We start from the raw sequence: 13,022 nt of genomic DNA on the forward strand, positions 1-13,022 counted from the left end.
TACACTGATGTTAAATAATGCTTTCAAATATTTATTAGATTGAATTCACATTCTGCTAATGGTGGTTGATTTGTAAATAGCATTTTTCTCACTTGTTTGACCTAACCTTTCCAACCTAGCCCAGGATAGAAGTTTGTGTTTCCTCTCCACCCTCCTGCCCATCATCTTAGCACATGGCAGTGCTATTTGCTTTGTCTCCATGCTGCAGAGTGGGGAGTTCACAGTCTCCCCTTTCTCTGGTTCTCCTTTTATCCTTGTAACAGCCTATCTCAAGCTTACAGAGTGGGCATGGCCTAGGAAATATAGTGGGGAAGAAGTCATAGACTCCGGTAAGGAGGAAAGGAAAAAGACTGCTGTGAATTCTTTCATTATAAAGTTTCACAGTAGTCTGAGAAGTGAAGGGATTAAATAGAGGAGTGTGACCTTCATCTTCACTCATAACCTTTGAGATTACACTGACTCCTAAAAATATTAATAGTGTCCAAAAGATTTCTTAATCTTACAATATTTATAGCTGTAAGACACTCTAGAAGAGGTATCAATATCCATTATCAGCTAAGTCATTTCACCCATAGATGGTTTTATCCAGGGTACAGGTGGAGGATGTAAATCACCTATTCTGAAATTTGCAAGTATAGAACACATTTAATTATCTGACCTGTCTTTCTTATCGTTAAATGTGATGTTTATATATTCAGAATGAGTTATGAGGACATAAAAAGAGGAGAATAACTTTCAACAGATCTCATAACACTGCAAAATTTGTTGTTCCTAATGGGAGCTGAAATTTGTTTCCCAGTTGTGAGCACTGAGTATTCTAAAGGTCAAAGCTATAAGGGAATTTTAAAATTAGTTATTCAAACTCACTAAAATGTAATACCAATACTCTGATAGCTTCATGCATACAATTTGTTTGGTCTTGAATATAAATACAAACGCAATGTCAAAAATAGAGGGGGAAAATAATCTGGTGTAAGTATTTTCCTTACAGCAATTTTTTCTCAATCACAAAGTAAAATTGGGTTCTTTTATGTCTTGAAAGTTTAGTTATTGTCTGGAAAAATGTCTCTGAAACCTAAAATAAATAGTAAGAACATGAAAAACAAAACAGAACAGAACAGAACAGAACAGAACTAGTTCAGATTAATTTCAATAGAGTTTCAATGAGATAAATCACGACTTTCACTACTTAGTATCATCGTGGAACATCTTTTTTTTATTTTTTAAATAAAAAAAAAAAAACCTTTTCAAGCATCCTGTAGAAAGTTACCATATTCATTAGAAAAAGTATTTTCTTCATGAACAAAGAAACAAAGAAAGAAGTAGGGCATTAAAGAAAAGAATGTGATTGTCATTGATGTATGTCATCAATGTAAGTATCTTTATGTAAAGATCCCTTTTTGTCCCCAATGACAGTCAGCTTATGTGAATTCTAATACACCTTTTAGCATCAGCCATATCACTAGGTCTGTTAAAAGGCATCAAATGAATTTAGGTACCTAAATTCCATATGCTGTAAGGGCATAGACATCTTCACAGGAAATGGTTGATTTCTAGAATTTGTGATCAACTTAAAAATCAACACCTACGAGCAGAAGAAAGCTACAATGGGAACTGACTTATATGTGGTAGTGTTAGTGTCAATGAGGAGCAACATCAGTATGCCACCCTGGGCAATGTTTTCTGTAAAGGCTGATGAAAAATACGCAGGTATCTGGCAAGAATCTCTGTAGACTTCTCAGCAACTGTGTTGTTTTCTCAGGTACTGGATATCCAGCGTACCAAGTGCACCACAGTATAACATTCAAAACTAAAGATCTGCAAAATAAAAAAAATGCACAGAATACATCATGAATAAACAAAATTGCCTTTTAGTATTTTAGTTCTAATTCTTGTGCATGTACCTTTGTTTTCAAGAATCAAGCAGCAAATTATTTCTAGCTTTGCAAGTTGATCTCCAGATGTTGTTTTTGCTTATCCTACACATGGAAAGAAAATGAAGGGAACTTATCGTTCTGGGAATTGATATAGAATATCAGCTCATGCACAATACAACTTTATATTTTATTTAGCAAATTGTTGTCTCTAGATGGTTGTGATTATATTCTAATGAAGGGAGTTATTGCACTATGTCATGCTACAGTATTATCACCAATCTTGATCTGCTGATGTGGTGTCAACTAGCTCACAGGTTGAATTAAATTCTAACACTGGATTAGAGTGAGAAAGTCAGCTTTGAGCTGACAGTGTAATATGAGAACTAAGACCTGACTTTTAACGAGAGCATTACATACCATCCGGTAGGGGACATTAACCAATGCATCATGCCCTTTCACTGAGTTGTCTCATCATAGACTAGAGGTTTAATAAGAATAAACTTTATTTGCAGAGACTGTGATCTTCCATCTAACATGTACAAATAATGTTTAAAAATAGTTGAAGTGTTATCTGTTGATCCCAAACCCATCATTTAAGTCCATATAATGCATGTAATGGTTTCAAATCACATTATTTGTTTTTTCTTTTCAGTTCTTTGCACTGTAGCTCAATACGCCTTTGACATTATACTTCTGAATTACTTCGATAGTAGACCTGAACCTTCTGTCTGATGAACATCTGTCTAATAGATGGAAGATGTATAAAAATGAGTTTGTAACATAAGACACACCCAGGACATATTCTATCATATAAAAGCATTTCCATTTAAACTTACGAAAAATTATTTCCAGTGTTAACACTGCTCATGACAACCAATTTTGGCAGCAAAAGAAGTTTACAGGATATATAAGTTCAAACACTGTGCAGCTCTGTCTTATATAGATTCTCCTCTCCAACACTAGTACTTGAGTGCCTTCCAGAAGCACATTAAGCAACGTGATTAATGTCTGTCTCATTTTTGTTCTTTTACTTTGAGCTGAAATATTAGATTATTTTTCAAAAGGTAGCTGCAAGTTGATGAAATATCATCTTTGCAATGAACATAGAATCTTTAAATTACTATGAACACCATAGAAAAAAATCAGCCAGTGCAGAAGCAAGTGCAGTTTCTCTTCATGTAGCTGGACAAGTGCCCAGTTATGTCAGGACAGAGTAACTGTACAAGAGCAACACAGAGCAGTCTACTTTCCTGATGCATGGAAGATTTCCTGGCTGAGAAAGAAAGTGACCCTTTACAACAGTATTCATTTTGCTGGACAGGAATAGATTAAGATGTTTTCTAATCAATACAACAGGACTTCTCTCTGAAACTGAATGAAGTGTCCAATTTTGCTGCTAGTGGTGCATTATTTTCCTAATTCTGTACAGAGGTACTGATGAAGATAACACTTAAACTCTTCTGTAGAGAAGCATGTGGAAGACGAAAGGTCTAACTTTTTAGTAGAATAGAGACCTATGAGAAGACTTAAAATTAAATAAATATACTGCTATTCAGGGAGTGCATCACCTTTCCCATAGAATGTATAAGTCTGGTGTCACATTTAGACTAGCATGCGATTTAAGACTGTACACTTAGTGATAATGTTGTAGAAGTATGGAATAAAAGTCCAATCCTCCTTAAAAGCTTTTGTTATTTTCTAAGAAACTGACTGCAAGATTGCCATATCATATGCCTGTGCAAAGAAAATAAAATGCAAACAATCTCTGACCAGAGAAGCTGTCAGCAACTGAAACTCTTATGCTTCACTGTGACAGACTTACACAATCTTTCCAGATGAATAGTGCAATTCTCAGCATAGCTATGGATTGGAGGAGCCAACATTTAAATCTCTTAGAGCAGCCCTGTGATATACACATTGTAATGGGAGAGAATTTGAGGGGTCTAGATTCACTGCTTTTGTAATTGTCTTTCACAATTGCCATTCAATTGCACTGGTCTAAAATCCTGGATTGAGTCTTAAATTCTCAGCCATCTTCTTGTCTTCCAGAATGTATGAGTAGACAGCTAGATGTATTCAGCAATACAGACAGCATTTATTATTTCTTAGAAGAAGAAATGCTGCCTGTGTAAAATAGTAGTCAGTGATTCAGACGTCAAGGATATCAATATGTCAGGGTGGGAGGTGAAAAACAATTTTGTTTTGTTTTTGTTTTTCTCTAAAACTGAATTGTCAGAATTAGTGGGCAATTTGGCAAAACAGCAGAGAATACCTCTGAAGTGTGTATTGTAGACCTCAAGTTACTCTATTTGGCAACAGAGAAGAACAAAGTTTGGGGTTTTTGGGGGGATTTTGTTTGTTTGTTTCCCTACATAAACTTTTTGGTGAAAGCATATTCTTTTCCAGAAAGAATTTATGCCATCTAAGAAGCTATGATTTTGATGACAGCTTAGACATTGATACACTTCTTAGAATGTATTTTCCCTTTAATGAGTGCTTTGATGTACTGAGTGTGTTTTCAGTGTTCCATGTATGCATTTTTCATGATAACTCTTTTGCAGTTATCTAGGAGATCAAAGACTGCAATTCTGCACTGTTTCTGCCAAAAGGGAGTTGTTCCTTTCTCACAGAGTCTGTGCAGCCACTGTGTTTGGAAGTCAGCTTTCAAGTGATCTCTGTTGTACATCTTCATATTTAGTGCATACTTTTTCTTTGGTGCTCTTAATTGTTATTGTGTCTTTAGCACTGAAATGATTCTGCATTTTCATGAGTCTTTGTAGCCACAACAGGGCTATTTATCAAAAGGGTATTCACATTATAACATTAGCCAAAACTATAAGAATCCAGCGTGATCCCTGCAGAGAGCGCACACAGATATGTCTATGGGCAACCACCACGTATTTAGAATCTGGCATCCTAGAGCTGGCTGCGTGATGACTCCTGCATATGTGTCAATCATTTCATAGCAGCAAATATACGTGTTTTGCCAAGGCTGTTGCCATCTCTTCCATGCTGTCTGCAATGCCCCATTTACAGACCACAGCAATCACTGACCCCTTTTCCAAAGGAGATTTAAGAAGGCTGACAAATGGACTCTGTAGGAAGATGGGATCTTCTATAAAACAAAAGCAGCAGTGTTTGCTTTTGTCAGATATGTTTAAAAAATGACTATAATCTCAGTGACTTCCTTGGGAAAACTTAAGCGACATACAGCAGATAAAGGATATTAGCAAAAGAGATGATTGCACATTTCCAATGTACAAGGAGAGATTTCAGGGATCTCTACTGTGATTGGTATCCCACGGGCTCATTTCCCAGTAATAATAAATTCCAGAAATCAAAACTTAGAAATAGATAATGGTACAGGCCTGAGTAGAGGAGATGCACAGAAGTAGTAAAGTATGAAATGCATTTAAAAACATAAAGTCTGCTACTCCAATACAACTAATACAAATTGAAATTAGTAGTCTGACACAGATGGTAGAAGGTTCTAGTAAAGTACTTCAATGGAGTAATAGATTATTGAAAATGCTAACATTTTCTTAGCATTTCCTAACCAAATAATACTTTTAATGGATATTCTGCTCATTTCCAGCATTCAAGAATATTTGCCAATTAATTTTCTGTTTTATTTCTATAGCGTTCCTCTATATTGTAACAACTTCATCTTAATAGAACCTATCATTGTCTAGTTATTTTAAAATTTTTACAATTTCAGTTCTGTCATCATATTAATGACTTGACATTTAGCATACCAGAATTAGTATACTGGCTGTGAAAGATTTTGCAAGAGTTTGGGATATCTGCATTAAATAGTAAGTGGAGAGGAAATGGAGGGAAATGGAGGTACGCTCATTGAAATTATTTAAGGGTATTTTTGGTGTTCAGTGTTACAGTGCTACATCTTTCTACCTTCTTGGGAAATCTGGGATATACTTTGTTTTTATTTGCCTCTACACACACACACACACACACACACACACAAAAAAAAAAAAAAAAAAAAAAAAAGAAAAAAAAGCTATTTCTTATCTAAATAGATTAATTTGAATAGCAAAGTGTAGTGACAACATATTAGGACAAGCCTTACAAATGTTTACATAGGAATGCAATCAAGAAACCCTTTATGCTTTACTAATATCTCCTTGTTAATGTCTCCTTGTTTACTTTGCAGAATTTTTCCGAGAACTTCTTGAGAACGCTGAAAGGTCCTTAAATGATATGTTCGTACGGACATACGGCACACTGTATATGCAGAACTCAGAGGTGTTCCAGGATCTCTTCACAGAACTGAAGCGTTATTACACGGGAGGCAATGTGAACTTGGAGGAAATGCTGAATGATTTCTGGGCTCGGCTGCTGGAGAGGATGTTCCAGCTCATAAACCCCCAGTATCATTTCACTGAGGACTACTTGGAGTGTGTAAGCAAGTATACAGACCAGCTGAAACCATTTGGAGATGTACCCAGGAAGCTGAAGGTTCAAGTGACTAGAGCATTCATTGCTGCACGGACCTTTGTTCAGGGGCTGACAGTAGGCAGAGAGGTTGCAAACAGAGTATCCAAGGTAATCTGAAATCAGAGTTTCTTAAGTTTGAATTTGTTTCAAATTAATAGACAATCAAAATATGATTATGCTTGTTTGTTTTTGTTTTAATATTGTGTTGATTTTTTGGGTTTATGCATGTGTGTGTGTGCTGGTAGACACATATTGAGTATGCAGGTAGAGATAACAGTTGTATTTCATTCCTTCTGGAGATATTATGGCAATACTGACTGGAAATCATTTCCCTGTGCTTGAGGCGCAAGGAAATATTGATATACATCAATTTTATATCACATCATTAGTAATTCAAAACCAGCAACATATATAAAAGATTATGGTTATGATCAGAATTAAATTGCTTCAAGTAAATTTATGCTGCTTCTTTCTAGGACAGCAGAGCCCTCATAGCATTCATTCATCATGCAACTGGGCGGAGGATTTCATTAGAAATGTTTAGTTATGTTCTTGATGAGACCACTACTGACATCTCTGGAACTTGAGCTTTCCCTAAAGACAATTTGACTCACATTTGTGTTAGTTTTAATTATTTATCGATGCAAATATTTACGACAATTTTAGTCCTAGAAGGCTACGTATAATTAAAGCTATGTAATAAAAAAGCAACGCACACACAAAAATAATCCATTGGGTACCAGAAATGTGCCTGAATTACCTTATCTTACATAGTGTTTCAAAATCAGGTATACTTATTTCTGAATTGCTGATCCAATTAGAAGTCTGTTCTGGGATCTGGCTATTTCATGGTTCTATATTTACGTAGTTCTGTAGCTTATTAATTCATAACAACAGCATAAGATTAAGTTAAGAGGGGGAAAAACAGTAGACGCACAATTAAATGCCTCCAAATAGGACAAAAGCAGCACCATTGCTGTAGGAATGGCCTACAGGGAATGGTTACACATCAAGCAGCAAAGGAACCCACACCAAGTATCATTGGCAGATGATTCTGGTCTGCAAGGAGACAAATTATCTCATGCTTATTAGAAAGTGAGTATCTGACCAGATGGTAAGCTCAGAAAACATTCCAATTTCCTACTTCAGTACATCCATTCCTTCCCCAAGTTCTCATCTCTCAATTATCACTGATTGATCTCTTTCATTAGACGGCTTCTTGGATGTTTGTTTTTGGTTGGTTGGCTGGTTGGTTGTTTTTTTGAGTGCCTGATTTCTGTAAGAAAAATCTTTTTTGCCATTTTGTGTCACAACTTTAAAAGAAAGAACCATCAAGTGCTTAAAAAACAGAATGCACAAATTAAAAACCAAGGGTGACCATAATCTTTCAGAAACATATTCATTTTAGAAACATTTTAGAAACATTTTTAGAATCTTTTCAGTCTGCTTTTCTAACAGCCCAATAACAAGTAAATGGCTCAGCTGGGTGAAGCTGGGAGAAAGAAACATTGATATCATCCTTATGAGGCCGAGTATTCAAAGGATGATGGTTTAGTGGGCATGGTGGTGATGGGTTGACAGTGGACTTGATGATCTTAGAGGTGTTTTCCAACCTTAGCGAATATATATTTCCATGATTTTGTGATATTCTGAATTTTGAAGTGTTCAAGTGACATCCGTTATGAAATACTGAAATAACAACTTCAAGACAATAACTGTATACAGGATTTTGATGTTTGCCTTTTGCAATTGCAAGCCTAAGCTATTCCTCTTCATCAAAAGAACTATTTCTCTTCATGTAAATCACAGCAAGATGGTGAAGTAGAGTGGCAGCTGATACAGCGTCTGATGTGCTCAACATGATGAAGAAACTCTGGCTTCTGAACTTTTCTTATCCTGTATGATGCGATAGTTTGCAATTGCAAATTCAGAAGTTACAGACCAGAGCGAGAAGCAAGAATATGATAGAATTACACGGTCATTTTGCACTAAGAAGCTGGCAAATGAAACAGATAAACCTGGCTACCTAGCTAAAATTGAACTTTCTTCCTTTCAAGTCTTTCTGGGCTACAGAGTCACCTTTCGTTTTATTTCTGGCACTGCCAATTGTTGCAGTCTTTTCTAAACAATGACAATTAACATGAATTCCCAACCCATCTAGCCTGGTTTGAGGCAGATATGGCTGCTTAGAGTCTGTGCACAGAACGCATAAATCTACAGCCCCAGTTTTTCTGTGAACAGCAGAGATGCCCTCGTTGGTCAAGCTTAAGTGAAAATGCCTAGTTCTGGTATCACTGCTGTCAGTACGAATTAGATCTTGCTGTATTAGCAGGATCAAAACTGTAGGAATTAAGCCACCTAAGTAATTAAATATATGTGTAATTTGTGAATCCCAAACATATTAAGGTGTTAATTGTCTGCTAAATGTCCCTTTCCTTATATATATCTATATAAACATTCAGAATGTTCAAGTGTCTCCTTTCTCTCATACCCCCCAAAAGGTTTACATATCTCTTGCTGGGTTCTGGGGACACAAAGCCTTCCAAGAATAGGGTTTATCACCAAATTGCTAAGTGATTCTAAGATCCTATAATGAGAATCATTAGCTCTGTATTCATAACTGGAGCCTTATCATAGTATCACTTGAAGATGAGACAGCTCAGTACTGTTCCTGATTCATGTGTGTCCATTCATGGGGAGGGACAGGGTGGAGTGTTATTTGTTTTTTGACATTAAAGCAATGATTTTAAATCTTTTGAAATGCTTGATAGTTTGTTCCAGATACATTACAAGTTCTTTGCTTTATGAACAGGTAAAGAGTGAAGCTCTAATAGACTACGTTCAGAACACCGTATTTGGTTTTGGGCCCCTACCATGCAAGAAAGGCATTGAGTTCTGTGGAGGCCACCAGTATGGTCAAGACTGGAAAAGCTGCAGTGGGATGACAGAATGTGGGACTGAGACTCTGAGACTTGTTCCACCTGGAGGAGAGGTGGCTTCGGGGTCACCTACCAGTTGTGCAGGAGATCCAGTGAAACACTTTATAGTAGAGGATGATGGGAAGTGATGGATATGAGCTGAAACAAGAAAGAGCTTCCAACAGGAAGGCAGAGAGGCTGTGCAGTCTCCATCCATGATGGTTTTGTCCAGATTGTATAAAGCTCTCTAATATGACAAGGTCCTGTAGAGTCTGATCTCTAATCTTACCCTGCATTGAACAGCAGGTTAGACTGTTAATAAAATTAACATTTTTACTTAAGTATAAAATATGCTTTGATTGAATCACAGAATTGTAGGGGTTGGAAGGGACCTCCAGAGATCATCGAGTCCAACCCCCCTGCCAAAGCAGGTTCCCTACACCAGGTCACACAGGTAGGCATCCAGGCAGGTCTTGAACATCTCCAGAGAAGGAGACTCCACCACCTCCCTGGGCAGCCTGTTCCAGTGCTCCGTCACCTCACTGTACAGAAGTTCTTGCGCACATTTGTGCGGAACTTCCTATGCTGCAGTTTCCAGCCATTTCCCCTTGTCCTGTCTCCACTCACCACTGAAAACAGTCCAGCCTCGCCATTCTGCCCCCCACACCTTAGATACTCATATGCCTGGATCAGGTGCCCTCTCAGTCTTCTTTTCTCAAGGCTGAACAGACCCAGTTCACTCAGCCTTTCCTCATAGGAGAGATGCTCCAGGCCCATCACCATCTTTGTGGCCCTTCGCTGGACTCTTTCCAAGAGATCCCTGTCTTTTTTGTACTGGGGAGCCCAGAACTGGACGCAGTACTCCAGATGAGGCCTTACCAGGGCAGAGTAGAGGGGGAGGATCACCTCCCTCGACCTGCTGGACACGCTCTTTTTAATGCGTCTCTTGGCCACAAGGGCACACTGCTGGCTCATGGCCAACCTGTTGTCCATCAGGACACCCAGGTCCTTCTCTGCGAGCTCCCCTCCAGCAGGTCATCCCCCAACCTGTACTGGTGCATGCAATTATTCCTCCCCAGATGCAAGACACTACACTTGCTTTTGTTAAACCTCATCCGTTTTTTTTCTGCCCAGCTCTCCAGCCTGTCCAGGTCTCTAGACAGTTGTCATTACCCTACTGCTGCTCAGACCTCTAATTTAATCCCAAACAGACAATTACATATTCACTGGATCTTTCTCTAAAATTAGCTGTCTAGTAACATGAAGTCAACACAGATTATGTCTGCATAGATCGGGGCCTTATAGTTTGCTAGTTTTGCTTTTCTCTAAGCTCTTTCTGAGTGTGTCCACTTTCCACACAATATATACTGGGATAAAGACAAGAAGAATTATTCTTAGTTTGACTTTACTTTTCACACTCACAAATTCATGCTACCAGCAATCAAAGTAGCTTATATACCAGGTATAAAGTGAAGCTTAGCGTAGGGACACCATTAGGAGCAGTTAGTGATTTTGTTAGTGACATCAACATTAAAAATTGGTGACCCAGCCACTAAGAACTTATTTCATTAATGCATTTAAATATGAATTATCATTTATTGCAAAATAAAAAAGAACATTACAATGCTTCTTTCCTCAGTACCTAGCACTGCCTATATTTCTGTCTTCTTTTAAATCAATTAAAAGCATTTTTCCCCTCGAGCTTATTAAATTATGTTGCTATCAGACTTCTTATTAGGACCCTGGTGATATATATGAGCAAAGTGAAGCAAATTCAGTAATACAATTATAAGGTTAAACCCAAGATTAGTAGTGAAGAGCAGTCGCTAGTAATTGCCTGTGATTACTTCTACTCACAAAATGCTAGGCCACTGCTTTTTAAATAAACTGAATCAATATTCTTACAAACTTTGCTTTTCATGCTTTAAAAATAAACATTCAACTCTTTGTGAGAGTTATAAATAAAGGTCAATATTGAATGGCACACTGATTCAGAATGTAATTATTGCAGGGAAGGAGAAAAATATTACATGCTGATAAGTCAGGTAATTAAAAGCCAAAACACACAGCACTTTAATGGTGGAAAATGTGATTTGTGGGGTGTGACAGATAAAGAGCTACGTGACCTGTTTATTTAACATCACTGGCTGTAAAGATGAGACTTGCTAAAGTCACAGAGGGAAAAGAGATCTATGATGGATTGAATTTTTTACCAAACTTTTATTCTTAGATCAAACAATTAATTTAGGAGCAACCAAGATAAGCAAGCATAGCTTTTATGACTGCTTCTGGATCCATTGTTTTAAGGTTTTTCAGTTATTCATTCTTGGAGTTTTGAGTTACTATATTTTTCCAAGAGTGGGATCATACTGTGACATGAATGGACCACATACTTCTTTCACTTCCTGTTGCTTGGCATTCCTTAGCCAGGGATTTCATGAATCAGCATGATTTTCCAGACAGAGACTTCTCAGAGCTCGGAGTTGAGGACTACAGATTAGGGGTCTTGTGCATCTCCTGTATAAGGAAATGCTGAGAGACCTGGGACTGCTCAGTTGGGGAGAAGAAAAGACTAAGAGGGGACCTTATTAACACTTAGAAATATCTAAAGAATGGAAGTCAAGTGGATGGAACCAGGCTTTTTTTGGTGGTGGTCTGTGACAGAACAAGGCACAAACTGAAGCATGGGAAGATAAACCTGAGGAAAATCTTCACTGTGAGGGTGACAGAGCACTGGAATGGGCTGCTCAGAGAAGTTGTAAATCTCCCTCTCTGGAGATATTCAAAACCCACCTGGACAGTTTCTAGAGTAATCTAACATGAGGAATCTGCTTTAGTAGGACACGGGGCTAGATGCTCTCCCGAGGTCCTTTTCAATACCTGTGTTTCTATGACTTCTGTGTCATAAAAGGAGTGAATAGTATCTTTACTGAAGTGCTTTGTGGGAAGTGTATTTTGAACTAAGGTTCTCCAACTGTTCTACAAATCTTTCCTTCTTTCAAGGAAAGGGACACAAACCAATTTAATATGCAAACATTTCATGGAAAAATAAACAATCACAAATTAGATGCCTTTCAGATGTCTCAGATTTACTGCACGTACACTGATCTATTTTCTACTTTATGTGCACTAGAACATCAGATTAATCCAGAAGGTTAGCTGTAGAAAAAAGACTGATAATGAAACAGTCACTTCAGTGAAAACAAAATGGTTGGCAGGATGTCTGCAAAAACTGTGGTCTATGTCATCTTTATTAGAATTGTCAGATATAATCCAGTCTGGCCGACCAGTTTCTTAGGTTTTTAAATTTCATTGAGTTAGCTTTGCACTGACCTTATTGACCTGAGTTTAACTCAGTCATCCTGCTCAGTAAAACATTTAGTCTGCTTCAGTATCACTGAATTAGGTCTATCAACCCAGGTTATTTCTTAACACGTGCCATTTCACAACTCAACATTTGCAGCAGTCCTATCTTCTAGTTGGATTCACAGTACCACTCATAAGCAAACATCTACTGATACATTGATTACAGTGCTTTTGCTCAGTTTGTGCATATTTCTTAGTTGTCTATGGCACATAAGTTGTCCTCTAGTTTAGAGGTTTACTTGAAACTTCTACCTATATTGATTGAAAGTATTTTAGTTTAACATTACCATTTAACACTAAAAGGCAGATTTTATGCACAATTCCTTAGAATTATCATAGCAGTTGTTTTTCCTACTTGCAAAAGATGTTAATATGGAACCTGCGGAAGCTAAGTAGAGAGAAAACA

General features: G+C 37.5%; 1 protein-coding gene across 1 annotated transcript in view; it reads left to right on the forward strand.

Moving 5' to 3' along the window:
- The window catches only part of GPC6 (glypican 6), a 738,606-nt gene that overhangs the window by 406,994 nt on the left and 318,590 nt on the right, over nucleotides 1-13,022 (forward strand). Inside the window, exon 3 of the mRNA XM_042867958.1 lies at nucleotides 6,049-6,440. Within this exon, the coding sequence (XP_042723892.1) occupies nucleotides 6,049-6,440 (392 nt within the window). The remainder of the gene's footprint in view (nucleotides 1-6,048; nucleotides 6,441-13,022) is intronic.

This window comes from Lagopus leucura, unplaced genomic scaffold, assembly GCF_019238085.1.
Source record: "Lagopus leucura isolate 7727_CA_CO unplaced genomic scaffold, USGS_WTPT01 Super-Scaffold_100001, whole genome shotgun sequence".
Lineage (NCBI taxonomy): Eukaryota > Metazoa > Chordata > Aves > Galliformes > Phasianidae > Lagopus > Lagopus leucura.